Raw genomic sequence first — 24,489 nt, 5'->3', positions numbered from 1 at the left:
CGTGTAGTATTCTTTGTAAGCTTCGTCGCTTAATCCCTAGCGAAGGTGCATGCTGTCGAACGGAGCGGCGAGGATTTCTCTCGATTGCAGCTCTAGCAGCTGCAGTGTTATCTGGGATACGTACCGTTGGAATGCCACCTAGAGATTTCTTTTTCAAGGCAGATCCTGTTTCTTCAAAGTTACGCACCCACGTTGTAATCGCATGCGCAGATGGGACACGTCCATGGCGCCCAAGCTGGTAATGCTGTCGAAATGTTCTCTGCGCGGCAGTCGCACTATCACCATTTTTGTAAAACGCTCTCACAGCTACTGCACGTTCCGCACCAGTCCAATTCTCCATGATTACTAAATTTCAATGCGTTCACATCAATTGTGCAAAGTTTCGAACATCTGCCGGCGCTACAGTGCTGCCAACTGTAACGTTCAAAATATCCCCCGTTCCCCTGCGCCACCCTGTATTTTGCAACACACTGACATGTAATGGCGCACTAAAGTACATTTACGAATGTAGTACATTGTAGCAATCACTTACAACCTTCAAAACAACAGCTCGCGCTCATATTGTGCTGCACAATTTTAGGTGACAGTGAGTCGAAATTTTTGTAGTGACCATATTGAGGAGATCAGTACTGCTTATATGAGTGGTTTCGAAATGAAACCATTGGGGCAGTATGTAGTCCTGCCACATAATTTTTAAAATTTTTTGGCCCATTTTAGCTTGTTATTTAGGACCATAATTTGTTTTCAGCATAATGAGATCATGGAAGTTTTGAGACGTGCGATGTGTGTAGGCAATATGAGAATTTTCTTCCAAATGTGTCACATGAAATGATAGATAGTTGAAAACCGTAAGTCGAAGTGTTTGAAAAATGAAACCAAATCTTGTATTCGTTATTCTCTTTGATAATAAGGGTTAATTTTGTGAAAAATTTTAAAATTACATCTTTTCATATTTTTGGGGTCAAAGAGTTAACTTAATGAGCTACTCGTTAACGTTGCCAAGTGCTGTTTTTTGCTTGCAATTATCTTACGGATTGGGATGGGACTTTCACAATATAATGTTGGCTGAAGAAAGCTTCGATAACTTTGTGAATGTCAGATATTCATTTGGCTTCTCTGAAAGTTGTTAATAATTATTTCTTCCATTATTTTAAATATATATTGTTAAGCATATTTTAGTATGAGTGCAATTTCAGTTGTAGTTAAAAGAATAAAAGTATATCGCAGTTATGTGATCTATTCAAGTAGGTTATTGTGAACGGAATCGTTAAAAATCTATAATTTGGCTCTGGCTATAAATTCTATTTATCTCTTACTTCATTTCTTTTTGCGTTTACGATGGTTATGTGATATAGTATATTTCATTCTCGAGGATCTTTTTTTGTGAATTATTGTTACAAGCCCACAATGGACTACAGAACTAATACTGTTTAATGTTGTTTTGGACAATGTATGAAGTATAATACTGTGATAATTACTTTCTGTATCTGTGACTACGTACTTCAACATACACTCCTGGAAATGGAAAAAAGAACACCTTGACACCGGTGTGTCAGACCCACCATACTTGCTCCGGACACTGCGAGAGGGCTGTACAAGCAATGATCACACGCACGGCACAGCGGACACACCAGGAACCGCGGTGTTGGCCGTCGAATGGCGCTAGCTGCGCAGCATTTGTGCACCGCCGCCGTCAGTGTCAGCCAGTTTGCCGTGGCATATGGAGCTCCATAGCAGTCTTTAACACTTGTAGCATGCCACGACAGCGTGGACGTGAACCGTATGTGCAGTTGACAGACTTTGAGCGAGGGCATATAGTGGGCATGCGGGAGGCTGGGTGGACGTACCGCCGAATTGCTCAACACGTGGGGCGTGAGGTCTCCACAGTACATCGATGTTGTCGCCAGTGGTCGGCGGAAGGTGCACATGCCCGTCGACCTGGGACCGGACCGCAGCGATGCACGGATGCACTCCAAGACCGTAGGATCCTACGCAGTGCCGTAGGGGACCGCACCGCCACTTCCCAGCAAATTAGGGACACTGTTGCTCCTGGGGTATCGGCGAGGACCATTCACAACCGTCTCCATGAAGCTGGGCTACGGTCCCGCACACCGTTAGGCCGTCTTCCGCTCACGCCCCAACATCGTGCAGCCCGCCTCCAGTGGTGTCGCGACAGGCGTGAATGGAGGGACGAATGGAGACGTGTCGTCTTCAGCGATGAGAGTCGCTTCTGCCTTGGTACCAATGATGGTCGTATGCGTGTTTGGCGCCATGCAGGTGAGCGCCACAATCAGGACTGCATACGACCGAGGCACACAGGGCCAACACCCGGCATCATGGTGTGGGGAGCGATCTCCTACACTGGCTGTACACCACTGGTGATCGTCGAGGGGACACTGAATAGTGCACGGTACATCCAAACCGTCATCAAATCCATCGTTCTACCATTCCTAGACCGGCAAGGGAAGTTGCTGTTCCGACAGGACAATGCACGTCCGCATGTATCCCGTGCCACCCAATGTGCTCTAGAAGGTGTAAGTCAACTACCCTGGCCAGCAAGATCTCCGGATCTGTCCCCCATTGAGCATGTTTGGGACTGGATGAAGCGTCGTCTCACGCCGTCTGCACGTCCAGCACGAACGCTGGTCCAACTGAGGCGCCAGGTGGAAACGGCATGGCAAGCCATTCCACAGGACTACATCCAGCATCTCTACGATCATTTCCATGGGAGAATAGCAGCCTGCATTGCTGCGTAATGTGGATATACACTGTACTAGTGCCGACATTGTGAATTCACGTTGTTCTTATTTCAATTTCCAGGTGTGTATATTGGGGTGCGGGTGCACAAAACTCATAATTACTTGTAGGGAAACGATTGCTAAAATGTTTGCAGTGCTTCCATTTTGTCACATGAAATCTCATCGTGGACATAGAAAACAGTGTGGAACAAGAAGAGAACGTTAATGTCAAAGGTCCACTACTAACCCTACGACAGTCACACAAAAAATTACCTTACTTCCCAGGAAGCACACACGTATGAGAAACGTTGAGAAGCGAAACAGTGAGAGTTCATCTTCACGTAGGGATTGCTCACTGATGGAGATGCGGCAGCTGTATTTTAACGAATTCATTAATGATTCTACTTGGAGAAAAGCCTTGATTTCAACCGCTTTACTTCAGTCCCGAAATAATCGTAACAACCAACACGAGTTTACCGGCAGCTTCGTCTGTTTATGATGACTGGTCTGTTACTGATTTGAACCAGAGCCAACAGTATTAAAACACATTCAACGTTATTGAAATTCGTGATGAATGTGTGTAAGTTTCATTTGATTATGTGTTATTGACTGTGGTTTTGTACTACTGCTAATACAAAATAACAACGTCTGTGCCAGCGCAATAAACTAAAACCCATTTAGAAGCTGGCTGAGAGGTCTGCAGCCGGATTATCAACTCTATAGAATTTTACGACCGCAAAATATTCACCTACTGCTTGAGTCACGAAGGCAGTCTGAACGTTCTCTGTTTGTGGTATAGTTCGCATAAGTTGTAATTACAGTCGATGTTAAAGAGAAAGTTACTGAGAGTTAGCTACTCTACTGTTCGGTTATTTTTCTCACTGGAACATGCAGATCTGCATAAAAGAAAATATAATTGCTTTACCTCAGACTTCCTCAACTATTTACAACTGTGCATAGAGACCATCAGTTCCATAACAGATGTAACGTTATCACTTCGTCTTTCATTCTCAAATCCAAGGGCACTATTGCGCTGCAACATCGCTGCTCGTACGTCGGTGGCATGGAAAGGACAAAATGTCCGTTCATACTCGGCACACCACTACGAAGCCCATAGCAGAGGAAAAATGATTTTACAGTATATACCACCACTTTTTTCCGGTTCCGTTCGCTTAAGGAGGCGGTGAAAAATGAGTGAAGAAATGGATCTGTGCATGCTGTAATTAGTTTAGTGTTGACTTCATGACCGATTCGGTAGCAATGTGTAGCGGTGCTGTAGTCAATCTAAATGCTGTTTGTTTAAACTTTGTAAGCAGACTTTCGCAAGTTGTGATCGATCTTCAAGCGTCTGTCAGTTCAGATTTTTCAGCATATCCATGGCGCTCTCTCCTCAGTCAAATAACTCTGCCGCTTTCATTTGTTTACATTCAATAGCCGCTGGTAATATAATTTGTTATGTATCCTACACATCTGAGCTAAATTCTAGGATGGCTGGTAAAAGTATATTGTAAGAGAAGGCCTACAAAAAAATTGACTTCACTACTCCAGTATCTTACCAATGAAACAACTATATGCAGAGAGTGATGTTTGTTTTGAGCGTAAGAGATAATATCAAGAGTGAGAAGAGGCATTTGTTTCAGCTTTGCAAAGCTTTGTTTGCAATGCAATCTGGAGCTAGAGGCATACAAATCATGACAACCGTTTCATGTTGGCTTCTGTTAATTATAACAGTTTTCGAATATTATTTGCTCTGTTACGCCTAACTCATCCGTTGTTTACATTAAATATCAGGGCGAAATCTACATGTGGCGGATTTAGTAGCTGAAAAACACGTGGCTAAAGACTGACGAAATATTAGAGCTAGCGAACCTACAAATCGCTCCTTCACAGACACTGCATGAAGTATGTTTAGGCAGGATCTATATATTTTTAACTATTTATGATTAAATGACATTTAAAATAAACCGGAAAATTGGTAGTGACGTTCGTATCTCAAACAGGGCTGTGAATAATTGTTGGGCTGTAATTATAACAGGCGAAAGTATGTGCAGTGTTATAATGGTACATTTATAGGTTTCATCTGTGCTTTCTCCTTTTTCCACTTACCAATAATGAAATTTTTGTTGCGAACGAACCACTGTTACTACGGTCAGAGAATGCAGAAGATATCGTTTTCGCTTGACACCACTGCAAATAATCGACTTAGCTAGCGGTGTGATCGGCTGTAGGGTAAAAGTTCCCGACTAGCAGTGACGTGCCCAATAGTTAGCTGCTATGAGCTAGCAGAGAGGTTGCAGTGTAATTGAATACTTCCACCCTGTGTACTTTTGTAAGAAAATGGTGAATGAAGTTGATTTCTGGGATTACTTTGCCGAATTAGGAGATGAAAAAAAAAAGAATTTCGCCACTAAAAATTCAATGCGAAAATCTCTATCAGGATCGTTGGGATTAGATGTTAATTGAGCTTTATTTTCCTCTGATTTATTGCAACATAGTTGATAATACGAGGTATAGCAATGAAAAAAAAGCTGGTGCTTATTTTACTTTTACTGGATAGAAATACTGTGAAAACATTATAGAATTGACAGCTCGCATTTTATGGTATAGGAAACAGCTGCTTCTCCTCCTACAACTACTACTAATATTCGTGTAAGAGTTTGAAACAGTCCTTCCCCTTTGCATGACAGTTGTACAGGTTGCATTTTAAGCACTTCGTTTTACTTCAGCTATCGCACAACTTATATTGACACGTTGTCGTGACAAAAACACAGCCACTAGAGACGACTGATCATACGAATCGTATCGCTTGTGCAGACCTAATATTGGATAAGGTTTGCATTTTTTGGGATGCCTAACTGCTTACATTTTGAATAGAAATGATCAACAATAGTAACCAAAGCCATGCGGCGTAAGAAGTCACCCCCGTCCTGCCAACCGAGTTGTCAAAGATGGCGGATGTGTGGACTGAGCTTCAGGTCACTATCCTGTCCTGAGGGGGAGAAATTGCCCCTAGAAGTTGGAAAAACCTCCAGTGATCAATAGCATGAGGATGCAGAAGACAGTGGAAACAACTACCATAAAGATACATAATGTCTATCCACAGGACGTAATTTAAACAGTGTCTTGATGATCTCTCCGTTGGCAAAAAATTTCGGATTAAGCCCCCATTCGGATCTCTGGAATTGCACTGCAAAGGGGGCGGTGTCCATGAGAAAAAATGGAATAACCAACGACGAGATAACATGGGATGTCACAAGTTTGAAGGAAGTAGGAAAGCTAAAGAAATTTAAAAGGAAATATATAGGGGGTTAGTGAAGTTAAATGGAAAGAAGATAAATATTTCTGGTCAGACGAACGTTGGGTAGTATTAACAGCAGCAGATAGTTCATGTATATATGCCGATATCGGAAGGAAAAGGTGAAGATATATAGTAAGTGTGAGGATTTTGAACGGGTAATTCAGTATGTAAAGAAAGACGAAAATCTAATGATCATGGGGAATTGGACCGTAGTTGCTTGTGAATAAATGGAAGAAATGACTGTGGGAAAATATGCGCTTCGGTGTACAACTGAGAGAGGAGAAAGACTAATTGAGATCTGAAAATAAATTTCGAATGTTAATAGTAAGTAATCGTGGGAGGAGGAGGTGTAATTGGGAAAGAGCTTCAGACAAAAGGAAGATTCCTGCTGGCTTACATCATGGTATGACTGATATTCCAAACATTGATACCTTAGTGGATGGTGTAAGCAGCTGCAGATATAGACTTAGATTACAATTGGACAGTGATGAAGAGTAGACTGATCTTTAAGAGAATCGTCCAGAAGAATCAGGTGTGGAATGGAGTAGGGTACTGGAGTACTGAGGAATGATAAGACGCTATTGGGGTGCGCTGTGGATACTGTGATAAGGAATACCAGAGTAGGATCTTCAGTTGGAGAGCAACGGACATCTTTAAAGAGGGTAGGCACTTATGATAGACAGACAAACATACATATAAGAAAGGTAACTGCGAAGAAACCTTGGGTAACAGAAGAAATACTTCAACTGATTAACGAAAGAAGAAAATACAGGAAAATTGAGGGAAGATAGGAATACAGAAACATAAATTCTTTAGGAATGAAATACATAGTAATTCCAAGACGGCCAAGGTGAAATGCTTGCAGGAAAGATGTGAAGAAATCGAAAAAGTGGTAGGCCGCATCAGACCAGTCAAAGGACAGAAAAAAACTAATCCTCGTCATATGTCTCTGCTTCACATTCTTCTGTCCTCCTCTTTCAGTGAGGAAAAAGCGCCACTGCAATAAACATCTTAAGTTTGATAATATTCATAACGTTCTGTGTTGTAGTCTGGTTTTAGGCTATAACTGAAAAATCTGTGCACTGAAGACGTTAGAGACCCCATTCAAATCAGAATCATCTGCCGGAGGAAGAGTTTCATTTTCTCTTGAAACTGTAATAGCGAAGGTAAAGTGCATCAAAGCCCTGCCATAAGAAAGGTAGAAAAGTCGGTGATACATCGAGCACAAAAACCATGTCTACTCAACCCTCAAGTTATGCAGTTAGGACCTAAACCGCACGATCGTACTACTACAATTATAACCAATAAAAGTAGGATATGAATTGCTATGTGGGCAGCAAAATAACTGAAGTTGGCCGAAGTAGGGGTGACACAAAATTCAGACTGGAAACGGGAAGAAATTTTTTTTTATGAAAAAGGGGAATTTATTATGAAATAGAAATCTCAATGTGACTATGCAGACTTTCGCGGCGTATTAGTATATCAAATTCTTGTCTGGTTTCCAGCCGGATCAAACTTTCATCTGAGCACAATATTTCGGCGATCTACCTGGCCGCCATAATCAAGTGAGAAAAGCGACGCTGCTCTCGCCGATAACTGATTCCACTCGAAAATGATTGCACCTTTATATGCATCGGAAGTACAACAGCGCATACGCTAGATACAGAGCTCATGAGCTCAATAACTCCTGCATCCCTCTGGCGCAAAAAGAGTTGCAGCGCCTCCGGTGGTGAATGCTGTTGAAAACGATGTATCGTAACAAATGATTATTCATAGCCGGCCGATTCAGGTGCCGTTGTTTCTTCCTGAAGAAAAAAGCAGTGATACATCGAGCACAAAACCATGTCCACTCAAGCCTCAAGTCAGGCAGTTTGCACCTAAACCGCACGATCGTACTTCTTCATGAAGAAACAAGGGCACCCGAAACCGCCGGCTATGAATAATCATTTGTAACGATACATCGTTTCCAACAGCATTCACCCCCGGAGGCGCAGCATCTCTTCTTGCGCCAGGGGGCAGCAGGAATGATTGAGCGCGTGCGTATTGTACCTAGCGCATGCGCTGTTGTAGTTCCGATGCATATAAAGGTGCAATCATTTGCGAGTGGAATGAGTTATCGGTGAGAGCAGCCTAGCTTTTCTCACCTGAATTTGGCGGCCAGGTAGATCGCTGAAATATTGTGCTCAGATGACAGTTTGATCCGGCTGGAAACCCGACAAGAATCTGAGAAATTTGAATGTTAGGAAGTCTTTTCTGAAGGTACTTTTCTGGAGGTGACACGTGGACGGTAGGCCTTTTAGACAAGAAGAGAAGAGAAGAGAAGCTTTTGAAATATAGTGCTGCCGAAAAATGCTGAAGATGAAACGGATAGATCGAAATGCAAATGGGGAGAGCTGAATCGAACTGGGGAAAAAATATATTTGTGACACAACTTGATTGAAAGAAGGGGTCAGTTGACAGCGCAGATCCTGAGACATCAAGAGATAGTCAATTTGGTAATGGAAAGATGAGGCAGTGGGGTGGATTGTACAGGGGACAATAAGCAGGTTTAAGTGGATAGATGTTTCGGTAGGTAAGCAGGAATGAGTAGGCTTGCACCGGATAGATTAAGATGGAGAACACGAAAAGAGTCTTCGCAATAAACACTACAACAACAGATATGAGGTTACTACTAGTCTATAGTACACCATTACTACTCCTTAACGAATAACCATGTCAAATTGATCGCGAAACAAATCAGTTCAGTGTAAATACGAGCTCAAAAAATGGTTCAAATGGGTCTGAGCACTATGGGACTTAACTTATAAGGTCATCAGCCCCCTAGAACTTAGAAATACTTAAACCTAACTAACCTAAGGACATCAAACACATCCATGCGCGAGGCAGGATTCGAACCTACGACCGCAGTGGTCGCGCGGTTCCAGACTGTAGCGCCTAGAACCGCACGGCCACCCGGCCGGCAAATACGAGCTACTGACCTGGCGACGACAAGATGTTTATGTCTTGACGAGACTTAATTACATGGCACCGAGTAGCAGCATAAAGAAAAGAAATGCGTAGCGCAGAACGCACACAATTGTTGCAGATCGGCGGAAGAAAGGCAAGAGACTCAGTCAGGCATTAAAGAAATGAAAACTGAATCCACGCGACCGTGCGGGCTAGAGTGGGAAACGCTAAGACTCTGGCTGCTCGGAAGCAACACAGCAGGAGAACGAGGAGCGCGTACGCTGTAGACTCCGGAGTGACTGCTGAGCTGAGAAGCCACTGGCAGTGCGTGCGGCTGCCGTCTGCGCGTCCGGGCCGGCGCTGGCACACGCACTGGCCGAGCAGGCGGTCTTCCCTGCAGAGGACGGCTCCCTCCGGAGTCCGGAGCAGCCCCTCCGCCTCCGCCGCCGTTGCATCACCGTCAGCCACCGCCCGCGATGGTCGAGGACGCCGGCCGAAGACGTGCAGAAGGACGCGCCGTCCAGTCCATCCGCGCCGTCCCATCTCGACTATATAAGCCGGCCACTTCTCCACCTGAGGCACGCAGTCCCCAGACGAGTACTCCAGCTGCAACATGAAGTTCCTGGTGAGTACCGCAGCTCCTGCACTTGAAGCGATCCAGCTTCTGCATCTGCTCCGCCGGAGCGTGGCGGAGGTTACTTCATTTACATCTACATCTATACTCCGCTGGAGTATGGCGGAGTCTACTTTCTGCACCACTATCACTCGACCCCCTCCCCTCTCTTTCCTGTCCCAGTCGCAATTAGTTCGCGGGGAGAACTATTTCCAGGAAGCCTCCATGTGGCCTGGAGTATGTCTTTCCGCACGTGTAGAAGGAAGCATTTTATTTGTTGACTCTTCTAGGAATGTACGATTTTGGCACTTTCAGCCTCTCCTGCAGCCTCTGAGTTGATTGATCGTCACTGAGACGCTTTCGTACTTACTAAATGAACCTGTAACGAAATGCGCTGCTCTTCTCTGGATCGTCTCTATTTCGCCAATCAATCCTATTTGGTACAGATACCTTACTGACGAGCAATATTGAAGTATTGGTCGAACGAAGTTTTGTTAAGGTATCTCATTTGTTCCCAGAATGAGATATTCACTCTGCAGCGGAATGTGCGCTGATATGAAACTTCCTGGCAGATTAAAACTGTGTGCCGGACCGAGACTCGAACTCGGGACCTTTGCCTTTCACGGGCAAGTGCTCTACCAACTGAGCTACCCAAGCACGACTCACGCCCCGTCCTCACAGCTTTACTTCTGGTTCGCAGGAGAGCTTCTGTAAAGTTCGGAAGGTAGGAGGCGAGATACTGGCAGAAGTAAAGCTGTGAGGACGGGGCGTGAGTCGTGCTTGGCTTGCTCAGTTGGTAGAGCACTTGCTCACGAAATGGAAAGGGTCCCGAGTTCGATTCTCGGTCCGGCACACAGTTTTAATCTGCCAGGAAGTTTCATATCAGCGCACACTCCGCTGCAGAGCGAAAATCTCATTCTGGAAACATCCCCCAGGCTGTGGCTAAGCCATGTCTCCGCAATGTCCTTTCTTTCAGGAGTGCTACTTCTGCAAGGTTCGCAGGAGAGCTTCTGTAAAGTTTGGAAGGTAGGAGGCGAGGTATTGGCAGAAGTAAAGCCGTGAGGACGGGGCGTGAGTCGTGCTTGGGTAGCTCAATTGGTAGAGCACTTGCCCGCGAAAGGCAAAGGCCTCGAGTTCGAATCTCGGTCCGGCACACAGTTTTAATCTGCCAGTAAGTTTCTTACCTCATTTGTTGATAGACTAGTTCAAATTCAAATGGCTCCAAGCACTATAGGACTTAACATCTGTGGTCATCAGTCCGCTAGACTTAGAACTACTTAAACCTAACTAACCTAAGGACATCACACACACCCATACGCGAGGCAGGATTCGAACCTCCGACCGTAGCAGCAGCGCGGCTCCGGAATGAAGCGCCTAGAACCGCTCGGTCACAGCAGCCGGCGATAGACTAGTTTCCTCAGGATTCTTCTAATGAATATCAATCTGACATCAGACTTTTCTGCGATTAGTTTTATTTGGTCGTTCCACTTTAAATCAATCCTTATGTGTACTCCTAGATATTTTGTGAAAGTAACTGGTTCTACTGATTGTCCTGCCCCATGTAATGATACAGTAATGCGTCTTTCTCTCTGCGTATACTTATATTTTTTTACGCTGAGGGTCAACAGCCCGTCCTGCACCATGCGCCGATCTTCTACAGGTCTTCCTGCATTTCCCTACTATTTACTAGCGTTTCGACTTCTCTGTATACAATAACATCATCCAGGGGAATCGTCATGAAACTTCCGATGTTATCTACTATTGACCTTTTCTATATATATATATATATATATATATATATATATATATATATATGCAACAGTAGTGGCGCTGTAACACTCCCTCGGAGTATCTGCGTTGTCACTTTTACGTACGATGACTACGCTGCATTGGGAATAACATGCTGTGTTCTGTTTACTAGAAACTCTTCAGTCAATCACACAGTTGGTCTGATATTCCTTGCGCTCTCATTTTGTTTATTAGGCAGCAGTGCGAAACTGTATAGAAAGCCTTATGGAAGTCAAAGAAGACAGCATCTGCCTGGGCACCTGTATCTACCTCCTTTTAGGTCTCGTGAACGAACAGAGCAAGTCGGGTTTTGCACGAGCGTTGTTTATAGCTCCCATATTGATTCCTACAGAGCAGAATGTCATAGTACGTGAGCATAAAACAGGTTCCAAAATTCTACGACTGACCTACGTCAAAATTTAGAGGCCTTCAGTTTTGTGCGTCTATTAGACGACCCTTCTTGAGAACGGGAATCACCTGTGCTTTTAACCGTAACTGTAGTAACGTTTCGCTCCTCCACCGACCTATGGTACAATGCTGCCAGACGAGGAGCAAGTTCTTGCACTCTCCCTATGCAGAATCGTATTGGTATCTCTTCAGGTTTAGTGACCTTCCCTTTGTTGTACGATTAACTTACTTTTCTATTAGGGAGTCATTATGACGTTCGTGAGATAGTCATACCTCGATAACCGTTATTACGACGTTGGTTCGATGATTTAAATGTTGATGTTCCTTAGTAAAATAGATGTCTGGAAAGTTCCTCACTGAATTGTCGCTACACAACCCCTCTCTTAGTAAGACGAAAGTAGATATTACGTACCCAATGAGCAAGAACTTTTGATGCCGTTATTAAGTTGATCGTACACTTTTTGAATGAGTGTCAGTTTTACAAATTTCCTTTCAGTTTGAAATAGTTGGCCGCACCCGGATCGAACCCAGCCTCTTGCTCTCCTGAACAATATACTTACCCATGCACGACTCACGCTCCGCTCTCGCAGCTTCCCTTCTCCTAACTCCTCCCCCCCCCCCCAACTCTTTTTTACTAACTTAGCAGAAACTCTCCAGCAGACCTCGATGGACTAACAGTCCAGGAAACATAGCTCTGTGTTCGTCGTGCTCTGGCCTACACTTTAATTTGCCAAGAAGTTTGAAAATAGCACACAATCCGTGAGAGAATGAAACATTCATTTTGGGATCTGTTAGTTTGACAAACAGCTTGCAGCTGAAGAAAAATTGTGGTTTACTCCAGTAGCTTACATTTCCGTTGGATATAATCCTCTTTCGCCAACAGCACTCTTCTAATTTTCCCTGCTCTCTATCAGTGATCTCATTCCTGTGATTCGCGTCATAGTGACCACGTACGTTACGGGGAATACTTTGGGCCAGCCCGGATAACCCTGAAATGGTATTTCTGCGATCACTGAAGCAGTTGCACGCTTATTAGGAAATCTCATTCATTCACTGGGTGAAACTTTTCACGTCCACGTACGTAGAGCAATTTCGGTTGACGTAGTCTCTGTTTCAAGACGAAATATTTATATCAGCATAATGATTTTATACCTGACGGCGACGTCGTTTGATATGGACGTACACAACCTATTTTTCTGATTTAGTATATTCTTGTGTTGTCGCCATACGTATGAATACATTTATATTTTGCACCCTATATGAGATGCCACTGGTGATGGGCTATATGCCCCTATACCAGTGTCCAAACAAACAGTATTCAAGTGCAGTTCATATCATACAATAAGATGTTGTCAACCACAAGCTGCGAATCAGACAGCACACTACAGATATCCTCCACTTCAGCTTAGTAACGTGTACAAATTGACTCGTACGAACACGGGAACTAACGAAAAGCATTTATACAAATCCTTTCAAAAGCTTGAGTTTAACAACTAGCAGACGTTGCCGTTGTGCTACTTACAGATTTTCGTCTACCGCTATACTGACATTTGACTTAAGTTATTTGGGACAGTTCAATATAGGACGACGAGTGAGAGATTTCAACACCATTCCTCCTGAGAGCAAATATAAAGCATGCGAAAAATTAAGCTACATCACCTTGTCTGAAACCGTAGCGAATCATGTCAGGACCATGCCAAAGGATAAGGAGAGGACAAAGGTACTGCTGGCATTTGTCCAGTGAGCACTGCGGAATGTTTTGCCAAGGCGCGGCGATGGGATCCGCATGCCTTGAAGCGCGTTCATAAAATTCATACATGGTCGACAAGTATGCGGGTACGTGACGTAAGGGAGCTTGCACGCGATTGTCATGCAGTATGTCGAGGCTGCGGTACACTTACGAAAATAACTCAGCACACATTATTCCTAAAAACATCTAGATTCTGTAAATCGTAGCAACTTTATTTGAGTTCCATGCTCATGCTTCCGATCCTGAAGATAAATATTTCAGCACTGTACGCTCTGTATATACTCTTCACTTGTTATTGTATTAGTTAGGGGGTAAATACTTTAGACCTGTGAACTGATACATTATTCTGTAATGGTCTGACGTCATGGAGAATAACTCTGGTTCAAATGGCTCTGAGCACTATGGGACGTAAATTCTGAGGTCATCAGTCCCCTAGAACTTAGAACTACTTAAACCTAACTAACCTAAGGACATCAGACACATCCTAGCCCGAAGCAGGATTAGAACCTGCGACCGTAGCGGTCGAGTGATTCCAGACTGTAGCGCCTAGAACCGCTCGGCCACTCTGGCCGGCGAATAACTATGCAGATGCTTTTAACGGTAGATGTACAGTGATTATATTGTACCTGCCACAGTGATTATATTATACCTGCCCACTGCAAGATTGAATGCTGCCTGGCATCGTTGCGGGAACATGGCGCGGTAACGAGAGTGTATAATCAGAAAAGAGGAGTAATCATAGCGACGGTAAGCACCATAAGCGGGGATATACAATGAAATTCGTGACTTTGACAGGGGGCACACTGTCTGGGACTGAGCATTCGCAATCGGCGAAGATATTCACACCTATCATTGATCGTGGGTCTCACAGACTTCCCCACCTTCTACCATTGTAATGTAAGATAGGTGGCCGTCTGTGGCAGATATGACGACAGAGAACAATGTTTCGGAGCACATGTTGAACAGGGGGCTCCGAAGAACACAGCACCTACGTGTTCTCATGTTTACCGAGCAACATCGTCAATTTTTATTGCACAGGATCCTCAAGGATGGGCAGTGTATCAATGGAAACATGCCATCTAGTAGCGTGAATCATGTTTCTTGTTCCATAAGCTCTATAGCAGTGACAGAATGCGCCTTCGTTCGAGTGAACGGCTGCACGAAACACGCAACACGCCACTGACGCAGGTGGAAGGAAAGAATATTAGTCTTTAACGTCCCGTTGACGGTTTTTTGCGGAGGGAGCACAAGCCCGCGATGTTTCAAGGATGGGGAAGGAAAGCGGCCGTGTTCTTTCAAAAGAACCATCCCGGAATTTGCTAGAGCAACTAAAAAAAACCATGGAAAATCTAAATATGACTGACCGGACGTGGATTTGAACAATCGTTCTCTCGAGTGCGAGTCCAGTGTGCTAATTACTGAGCGGCCACTCCTGGTGGAGACAACGGTAACAAACATTTGGGCTTACATGTGGTCTGTGGTAGTAACTAAAGACACACCGAGAGCTGTGGACAAGTTGAACATTATTGGGAACCACATGCAACCCTTCATGCTTGATGCCTTCCCCGACAGCGACGGCGTCTTCCAGCAGGATAACTCTCTGTGTCACAAGGCCAGAATGGTGCTGCGCTAGTCCTAGGAGCCTGATAGTGAAGTCACTATGATGTCTTGGCCACCAAATTCGCCTGATCTCAATCCAATGGAACACACCTGGGACGCTATTGGGTGCCAGCTCTGCACACAAACCACCGGCTCCTAAATTACGGAAACTGAGTGACCTGTGCATAGACGTAAGATGCTGCATACGTTGGGTAAGCTACCAAGGCCTTGCCGAGTCTACGCCTCACAGAACCGGTTTAGTAGTGCATGAACTCGTTAATATGTAGGCTATCATAGTGTTTCGATTCATCGATGTGTATCTGGAGTTATTGGATTTCTTTCTGTATTTTAGAGATTATTATAAGAAAAGCTCAAGCTGTAAGAGTAATGTAAGGTAGGTTACGGGAGCATAACACGAACATTTAATAAACAGTCACTAGGTTATTTTTACTTCTGTTCACAGAAACTAAGAAATTAAGACTATGGCTTAACTTTTAAGTAAAAGTGATGCATTTTTCCTTCCCAGTCACAACAGGCGGGTATGCTACGAAAAAGTCTCATGAAAACTGTTTCTTATAAGCCAAAATTCCATGCGAGAAAAGAGACGTTTTTGAACCAAGGATCGATCTTTCAAGCTGTTCAGTTTTAATTTCAAGGAGAGGAATATCGAACGCTTTCAGTACGTAATGCAACAATTTTTTTTTTCAGAATGCAGTTTGGTTTTATTCGGGATTCGGCTACACTCACTGATTTTGGGAACAAAACCCTATTTTTCAAAATAATCTCCGTTCAGTGCGATGGCCTTACGCCACCATACTAGCAGGTCCTCCTGTATGCCCGCACTGTACCACTCTACCGGTTGATGTCGGAGGCAACATCTTGCTGCGTCAATAACCTGCCCGTCATCCACGTACTGCTTCCCGCGGTGTACGTGTTTCATTGGGTCAGACTGTTGGAAGGCAACAAGTGCGAGATCAGGATTGTATGACAGATAAGGAAGAACAGTCCAATGAAGTTTTTTGGCCGACTATGTCGGCACTACCATCACACATATCCAGTTGAGCACTGAGGCGTTACAGTGTGATCCGTTGATCACATCGAGAGAGAGTGTCTGCACGTTCCAATAATGCAGGAATCACCGTTGTGTGCGGCCGGCCAGAACCTGGGAGATATGACAGGTTTGCGCGATCGTGTTGCCTTGATGACAGACGCCTCGCTCAAAGACTCCCCGTGCTTTTGTTCACTGCGAGATCTGGTAGACATTTTACAAGTGCCTGTGAATATCCGTGATGCTTTGATTTTCCGCCAGATGAAACTCAATGACAGCTCTAATGACAGCTCTCTGCTTGGAACGTACGTCCACTACAGACGCCATTTACAAGGCTGTGTATAACGCCACCATCGATCGGAATTTCACGACACTTTAGGGGGTGAAACGGGAATATTAAAGAGTGTTACACAACTGATTCCACATTTTTGCAACCTAAATTGGTCGAAAAAAAGTTACATTACTTATTGAACGCTCCTCCTACATAGCATAGAGAAATCTAAACTGGCAGACGCTACCTTCTTTTCATGTCAACGATAGGTATGTGATTTATAATGTGGTGTATCGTTTGCATCCATGTCGTCTACGATGGATTACAGTAATTGGCGAGGGATGAGAGAAAGATAAAGAATCGTAGTGATGTTTGCAGTGCTCAGATGAAGGAATTTAGAGAAACCACAAGATAACTAAGGTGTGGAGTGGATTTGAACAAAGTTTCTCGAGAATAGTCACTGAGACACTTCGGTTAGGTGCTGTTGCTCTCATCTATATGATATTTCTGAGATTTATTGATAAGATGGCTGTATTTGTCACATGCACTTCAGATTTGAATATTTTGACTACTGCGTCTTAAGGTCAAATATGGGAAATGTTCCAAGATACAGTATGCCTCTAGGAACCCCACAGTATACAGGTAAATTCAGATCTGAAGGGTACTCTCTCTATTTCCAAGCATTAATCCCGACTTGCAGGGTCTGCTGGTTAATCGGATGTGGCCTGTTAATTTTGAGGGGTAGACAGATGCCCTTCCTGTCACCAACCCGTACCCTCTGGGAAGGAAATAGTGTACCGCAACTTTCTGCATCTATTGTAATCCTTGGAATAGTGTGAATGTGTTCAGATGTCTGCGAGCCGTGTAGCTGAGGCGCAAAGTGGGGGCCAGCCCGGTATTCACTTAGTGGGATGTGGAAAGCCACCTAAAAACCACATACAGGCTGGCCAGCAGACCACCCCACGTCGTTAATCCGAGGGGCTGGCGCGTGTACCAGAGTCCACGAAGCATCGCGTTAGCGCTCTCTGCAACCATGGCGGGTATACAAAGTGTACTGACAAATGTTTTTAATGCCTGTGAGAAAAGGGAGCTATGTATTATTCAACCAAAGAAAGAGGCACGGAACTAGATGAAAAGCGAGCATTTCACACAGAATGGCGCAGAAAAGCCTCGACGTTGCCAGTATTTTCTGTATCTATCGCTTCGCTTATGCCAGATATTCGAATTCGACAGAAAGTAGAAACATTTGCTTATGAGAACGGAGCTGTTCCCATTCAGTTCCCATATTCTTTCTTATCACCATGTTGGAAAACATGCGGAAAAAAGTATCGTCTCAACTGAAGTTACAGTGGGACCTGTCACTGTTACTTTACGGAATGGGGCGCCGTTCTGTACCTGCTGTGCTGTACTGGACAGCAGGGAACGAGACAAATAGCCTCTGCCTTAGGCAGTCGCTAATTAACGACGCCGTGTCGTCACTGGCCTAGCTGCACTGTTTATACGCGGAAGAAGGCCAAGGTCATAATCACTGTTCTATCCTCTTATTACAAACTAGTGACTCATGACAAAAGCTGTTTTCTGGTATGCTGCAAGAAGAAAGAGCCAAGATGGTGACCTTGATTCTAAACAGGTTTTTCTCAGTAAACGTGTGCATTACAGAGCCGTTTGACACAAATACTTTTTCTTTAAAACAAGCTAACATTTAATTTAACACTGTTCTTATTTACTTAGTTACTTTTATTAGGCGTTTGTAGTTGATAAAATTTGCAAACTTCTGCTAGTATTCAAGAAGAAGAAGATTGCTTAGCGCGAAAAACGGACGTGGATTACATTCTTTTTCCTCTGTACCTTGTAACTGAGAAAGATATCGGAGTCATTAGTCAGTGCCTTTCGGAAAGATTAAGTAAATGTTCTTTATTGTATATGGCATTTCGTGTGTTTTGGGTAATCGACACTGGTACTCCAAAGTTAGACTAATCGACAGATCATAGACCGAAAGGAACCAACAGCACTAGGGCAAGGAAGCAACAACATTACCTACGTAATACAATTCCGAGAAATTGTTTTCATAGGAAGTCACGTGTGGTGCGAGTGGCGGTAAGAAGGCAAAATAAGTCCCTTAAACCATTTGTACGGTTTCACATACTTTAGCGTGGTGGAATATTGTATCCAAAACATCGTTAGTGTGCTCATAACTGGCGTGACGTTCCATACGTAATTCTTACAGTTTACTAGAAATAATCACAACGCACGAAAATCACTGCTGCTATGTTAATATTTGTTGTATCTGCACTTTACTAATACACAGTGAATATGTTGTTTCTGAAGCTCTATATCCACAGTATGCCGTGCATTTCAATTATTTGATACGTTTTTCATTTTAATATTGAATAACTTTATTCTTTTGCAATCGAAATAGAGATAAATGAGTAACAGAAAAGCAAAGAATTTACTCTTCAGTCGTTATGATCACTTACCTCTCCTTTCATCTCTGTAAATAACTTGTCTTTGTGTTAACTGTGACAGCAGAACACGAGGTTTAAAGAGTACTCCAGTGACAACAACATCCCCTGGCCTGTTCTGACTGCTACCACCATGCATATCGGTAAAAATAATACAGAACTAGGCCAATCTGGTAGTGCTCTGTCGAACAGGCACGTAAAACTCCGATTTAACAATAATTTTGTTTGAAAGGAGAAACAAACCGACGGATTTCAGAAGTCGTATGAAAGACTTGAGTATGGTTTGTTTGGGCTGACACCAGCTACACAATGCAAAAACAAAATTGCAAATATCTGCCGAAACGCTAGAGGCAGTGCGCCTGATGAACCGTGGGAGAGACACCCGGTATACACCGCCAAGCGTCAGGCATTAACAAATATCATAAGTGTGTACCCTCCACTGTCAGTTATTCGTGAAGTTCTGAGCTGTTTGCCTGCTACTGGTGCTCGAGATATGGATTTAAACTGTCGTAAAACTGGATAGTCTACTCGCATGACAAACGTGGTATTACGCTAGTAACAGAGACATGAAATCGTGGATTTCAGAAGGTATCACGCATACAAAACAGTTTCTGAGTTTTAATCAATGGAATGGGCTATTCTCTGTACAATTATGCGAGCATAGCTTCAGGGGAGAATCGCATCTAGCCATTGCAGCCATTTTTCATATGTTACAAAGACCGGATTCGTCCTGTATAGGAAACCGAATTTTCGTTTTCTGTGATTTCTCTGAATCACTGCAAGGGAGTTAGTCTAATTATGAATTCAACATAAAAAGTAGAGCATCACTGTCCAGATGAGTCTATGTACCATAGTTCTTCTGTTCCCTTTTTAAGCTGTTATGTACATAACACTAAGTTATCAAAGAATAACTAATGCTGTAATTATTCAGATTTTCCAGATGTTATGTTGACATGTTAAATAATCTGGCCTTCAGCCGGTCATTCGCGTTGTTCTCACACGATATTTCGTGGGAGTGAATCACTCTCTTCTTCAGATGCTCCCTGGGCATTAAAAACATGTGTCAGTACCATTTGTATACCCGCCAGGGTTGCCGAGAGCGCTAATGCGCTGCTTCCTGGACTGGGGTAGGCCCGCCTACCCCGCGGATTAACGACGTGGGGCGGTGTGCCGGCCAGCTTGGATGTGGTTTTTAGGTGGTTTTCCACATCCCACTAAGTGAACATCAGGCTGGTTCCCACGTTCTGCCTCAGATACATGGCTCGCAGACATCTGAACACATTAGCACTACTCCAAGGTTTACACTAGATGCAGACAGTTGCGGTACACTAATTCCTTCCTGGCGACAGGAAGGGCATCCGACTACCCCTCAAAATTAACATGCCACATTCGATCAACCAGCAAACCCCGCATTTCGGGATTAATGCTTGGAAAGAGAGAGAGAGTACCCTTCGGATCTGAATTTACCTCTATAGGGTGTTGCAAAAAGTTACGGCCAAACTTTCAGGAAACATTCCTCACACACAAATAAAGAAAAGATTTTATGTAGATATGTGTCCGGAAACGCTTAATTTCCATGTTAGAGCTCATTTTAGTTTCATCAATATGTACTGTACTTCCTCGATTCGCCGCCAGGTGGCCCAATTGAAGGAAGGTAATGTTGACTTCGGTGCTTGTGTTGACATGCGACTCATTGCTCTACAGTAATAGCATCGAGGACATAAGTGCGTAGCATCAACAGGTTAGTGTTAATCACGAACGTGGTTTTGCAGTCAGTGCAATGTTAACAAATGCGGAGTTGGCAGATGCCCATTTGATGTATGGATTAGCACGGGGCAATAGCCGTGGCGCGGTACGTTTATACCGAGACAGATTTCAAGAACGAAGGTGTCCCGACAGGAAGACGTTCGAAGCAATTGATCGGCGTGTTAGGGAGCACGGAACATTCCAGCCTATGACTCGCGACTGGGGAAGACCTAGAACGACGAGGACACCTGCAATGGACGAGGCAATTCTTCATGCAGTTGCGGATAACCCTAATGTCAGCGTCAGAGAAGTTGCTGCTGTACAAGGTAACGTTGACCACGTCACTGTATGGAGAGTGCTACGGGAGAACCAGTTGTTTCTGTACCATGTACAGCGTGTGCCGGCACTATCAGCAGCCGATTGGTCTCCACGGGTACACTTCTGCGAATGGTCCATCGAACAATGTGTCAATCCACCTTTCAGTGAAAATGTTCTCTTTACAGATGAGGCTTCATTCCAACGTTATCAAATTGTAAATTTTCACAATCAAAATGTGTGGGCTGACGAGAATCCGCACGCAATTGTGCAATCACGTCATCAACACAATTTTCTGTGAACGTTTGCGCAGGCATTGTTGGTGATGCCTTGATTGGGCCCCATCTCCCTGCGATGCTAGAACATGTGCCTTTACAAGTACGACACAATATGTGGTTCATGCACGATGGAGCTCCTGCACATTTCAGTCGAAGTGCTCGTACGCTTCTCAACAACAGATTCGGTGACCGATGGATTGGTAGAGGCGGACCAATTCCACGGCCTCCACGCTCTCCTGACGTCAACCCTCTTGACTTTCGTTTATGGGGGCATTTGAAAGCTCTTGTCTACGCAACCCCGGTACCAAATGCAGAGACTCTTCGTGCTCGTATTGTGAACGGCTGTGGTACAATACGCCATTCTCCAGGGCTGTGTCAGTGCATCAGGGATTCCAAGCGACGGAGGGTGGATGCATGTATCCTCGCTAACGGAGGACATTTTGAACATTTCCTGTAACAAAGTATTTGAAGTCACGCTGGTACGTTCTGTTACTGTGTGTTTCCATTCCATGATTAATGTGATTTGAAGAGAAGTAATAAAATGAGCTCTAACATGGAGAGTAAGCGTTTCTGGACACATGTCCACATAACATACTTTCTTTCTTTGTGTGTGAGGAATGTTTCCTGAAAGTTTGGCCGTACCTTTTTGTAACACCCTGTGTACTATGCATATTTCAGATGCTCCCTGAGACTGTGTCTTGGGTGGGTCGGTTCCAGTATTTGTGCCTGAACGGCACCAGGCGCTCCGTTTTCTGTCCGCGCCACATCAGGAGCTCAGTTTGCAGTCTGCGGAAAGATAACGAAGTGCCTAGAACCGTCAAAGTATAAATACTGGACCCGGTCCACCCAAAGACTTGTCTGAGGGTGTACCTAAAGAAGACAGTGAGCCACGCCGTCGAAATATCGTTAGAGAACGAGGCGAACAGTCGTCAGAAGACCCCTTATTCAACATGTCAATACACCAACGCTAATGCAGTTACATGATTTCGGATAGCCCCTTCTTAAAATCTGGAGGTGACGCAGTGGCTAGCACACTGGACTCGCATTCGGGACGACGACGGTTCAATCCCGTGTCCGGCCATCCTGATTTAGGTTTTCCGTGATTTCCCTAAAGCGCTCCAGGCAAATTCCGGGATGGATCCTTCGAAAGGGCATGGCCGACTTCCTTTCCTAATCCGATGAGACCGATGACCTTGCTGTCTGGTCTCCTCCCCCAAAAAGTACCCAACCAACAACCTTAAAATCTGATGAGGGCGTTACTTTTTGCCAGGTGGTACTAAGCGCCTTCGTAGCGGCAGCGCTGGCTCGTCCCGGATACCTGGGAACGGGCTTAGCGGGCCTGCTCGCCAACGGCATCGGGGCTCCAGCGCTGGCGGCACCTGGAATCGTGGCTCCAGGCCTCATCGGAGGGGCGGGAGCAGCCTACCTGGGGGCGGGGGCGGCCCTGCTGGGAGCGGGAGGCGCGCCCGTGGGCGGCCCGGCCAACATCGTCATCGGACCCGACGGCGTTCCCGCGGACACCCCTGAGGTAGCCGCCGCCAAGGCCAGCCACGCGTCGGCCGTCGCGCAGACGCAGGCGCGAGACGCCGCCCAGGCCGCCGCCGACGCCGCAGCGGGCATCTACGCCGGAGCCGGCGCTGGCATCGGCGCCGGCTTGGGGGCGGGGTTGGGCGCCGGAGGCGGCGCTCCGGGCGCCGGTCTGGCCCTGTACGGCCCGGCCAACATCGTGATCGGCCCCGGCGGCGTGCCGCTCGACACCCCCGAGGTGGCGTCCGCCAAGGCGGCCCACGCTGGCGCTGTGGCGCAGACGCAGGCCCGCGACGCAGCCCAGGCCGCCGCCGACGCCGCCTCTGGCGCTGCGTTCGCCGGTGCCGGGTTCGCCGGGGTGGGTCTGGCCGCTGCAGTTCCTTCTGCGGGTCTGGCGCGCTACGGCCCGGCCAACATCGTGATCGGGACCGGTGGAGTGCCGCTGGATACCCCTGAGGTAGCTGCCGGGAAGGTGGCCGACGCCGTCGCTCACCTGCACGCCAAGGCCCGTCTGGGACTCATCGCAGGCTGAGAGAAACTTCGATTCCACGACTGAAAGTTCCCCTGTATTTTGCTCAAGACGACCGGCCACTCAGTACTCATGCTGTATATAATAATTTATAATTTTTCTCCAATGTGATGTAAACTCTTTGTAATAAACAGAGTAATCTCTGGAAAACCAGAAATGTTACTAAAAATAATTTATCTGTTAGGAACTGGTAGCCCCAATTCTACAATTCTAAAGACATGAAAGCGAAAAAAGAGTGGAACAGGTTGCAGCCTATCCATGATATAAAGCAACCATTGAGCAAGCAGTAAAGAATACCAATGACAAAAATGCGAGAGGAATTGATGTTTGGTGAGAACAAATGAAAACTTTTGGGTTTGCTGATGACATTATAATTGGATGAGAGACCACTCAGGACTTGGAAGATGTTCAACAGAATGGACAGTGGCGTGGAGGAGGATATAAGATGAATTCCAAAAGGATAAAACGGGGATAATGGAATGCAGTCGAAAGAAATCAGATGATGCTGAGGATATCAGAAAATGAGACACTAAATTTACTAGATCGGATTTGTCATTTAGGCATTAAAATAACTGATGAAGGTCATAGTAGAGTGGATATAAAATGCAAACTGATAACAATAAGAAAAGAATTTCCGAAAAAGAAGAATTTGTTAATATAAACATAAGTATTGAGAAGTTTTTTCTGTTATTATTTGTATGGAGTGTAGCCTTCTGCAAAAGTGAAATATGGAAAATACGCTTTTTAGTGAACAAGAGAATATAGACTTTTGAAATGTGATGCTATAGATGGATGTTGAAAATTATGTGTGTAGATGGAATAACTATTTAGAAGATACTGAATCGAACTGCGGAAAAAAGAAATTTATGACACAATTTGACTAAAAAAAGGGATCAGTTGATAGGAAACAGTTTGGTAACTGTGGGAAGTTTGTGGCGGGTGGGGGGTGGGGAGGTAATGTTGTAGAGGGAGACCACGGTATGAAAACAGTAAGCAAGTGCAAATGGATGTAAATCTCAGTAGTTAGATAGACATGAAGAGGCCTGCACAGGATAGATTATTGTGGAGAGCTGCATCAGACCAGTGTTCGGACTGAAGATCACGACAACAACACCAGAAATGTACAGTGCAGTTTTTAAAAATGGTTCAAATGTCTCTGAGCACTATGGGACT

The 24,489-nt window shown here is 44.9% G+C and overlaps 1 protein-coding gene and 1 non-coding gene across 2 annotated transcripts; one reads left to right on the top strand and one right to left on the bottom strand.

Annotated features, from left to right (window-relative positions):
- Nucleotides 1-9,512: 9,512 nt before the first annotated feature.
- LOC126177051 (cuticle protein 18.7-like) lies at nt 9,513-23,466 on the top strand. Its single transcript, XM_049924287.1, has 2 exons — nt 9,513-9,607; nt 22,531-23,466. Exons 1-2 carry the CDS (start codon nt 9,596-9,598, stop codon nt 23,317-23,319), a joined length of 801 nt encoding a protein of 266 aa, XP_049780244.1. The 5' UTR covers nt 9,513-9,595; the 3' UTR covers nt 23,320-23,466.
- Nucleotides 10,179-10,253, bottom strand: Trnas-uga (transfer RNA serine (anticodon UGA)). The gene has a single exon. It is a non-coding gene; the product is annotated as a tRNA-Ser (tRNA).
- Nucleotides 23,467-24,489: the final 1,023 nt, after the last annotated feature.

This window comes from Schistocerca cancellata, chromosome 3 (assembly GCF_023864275.1).
Source record: "Schistocerca cancellata isolate TAMUIC-IGC-003103 chromosome 3, iqSchCanc2.1, whole genome shotgun sequence".
NCBI classification, from domain to species: domain Eukaryota; kingdom Metazoa; phylum Arthropoda; class Insecta; order Orthoptera; family Acrididae; genus Schistocerca; species Schistocerca cancellata.
Note: the sequence above shows the minus strand (reverse complement) of the source record. Positions and strands in the feature narration are given on the sequence as shown.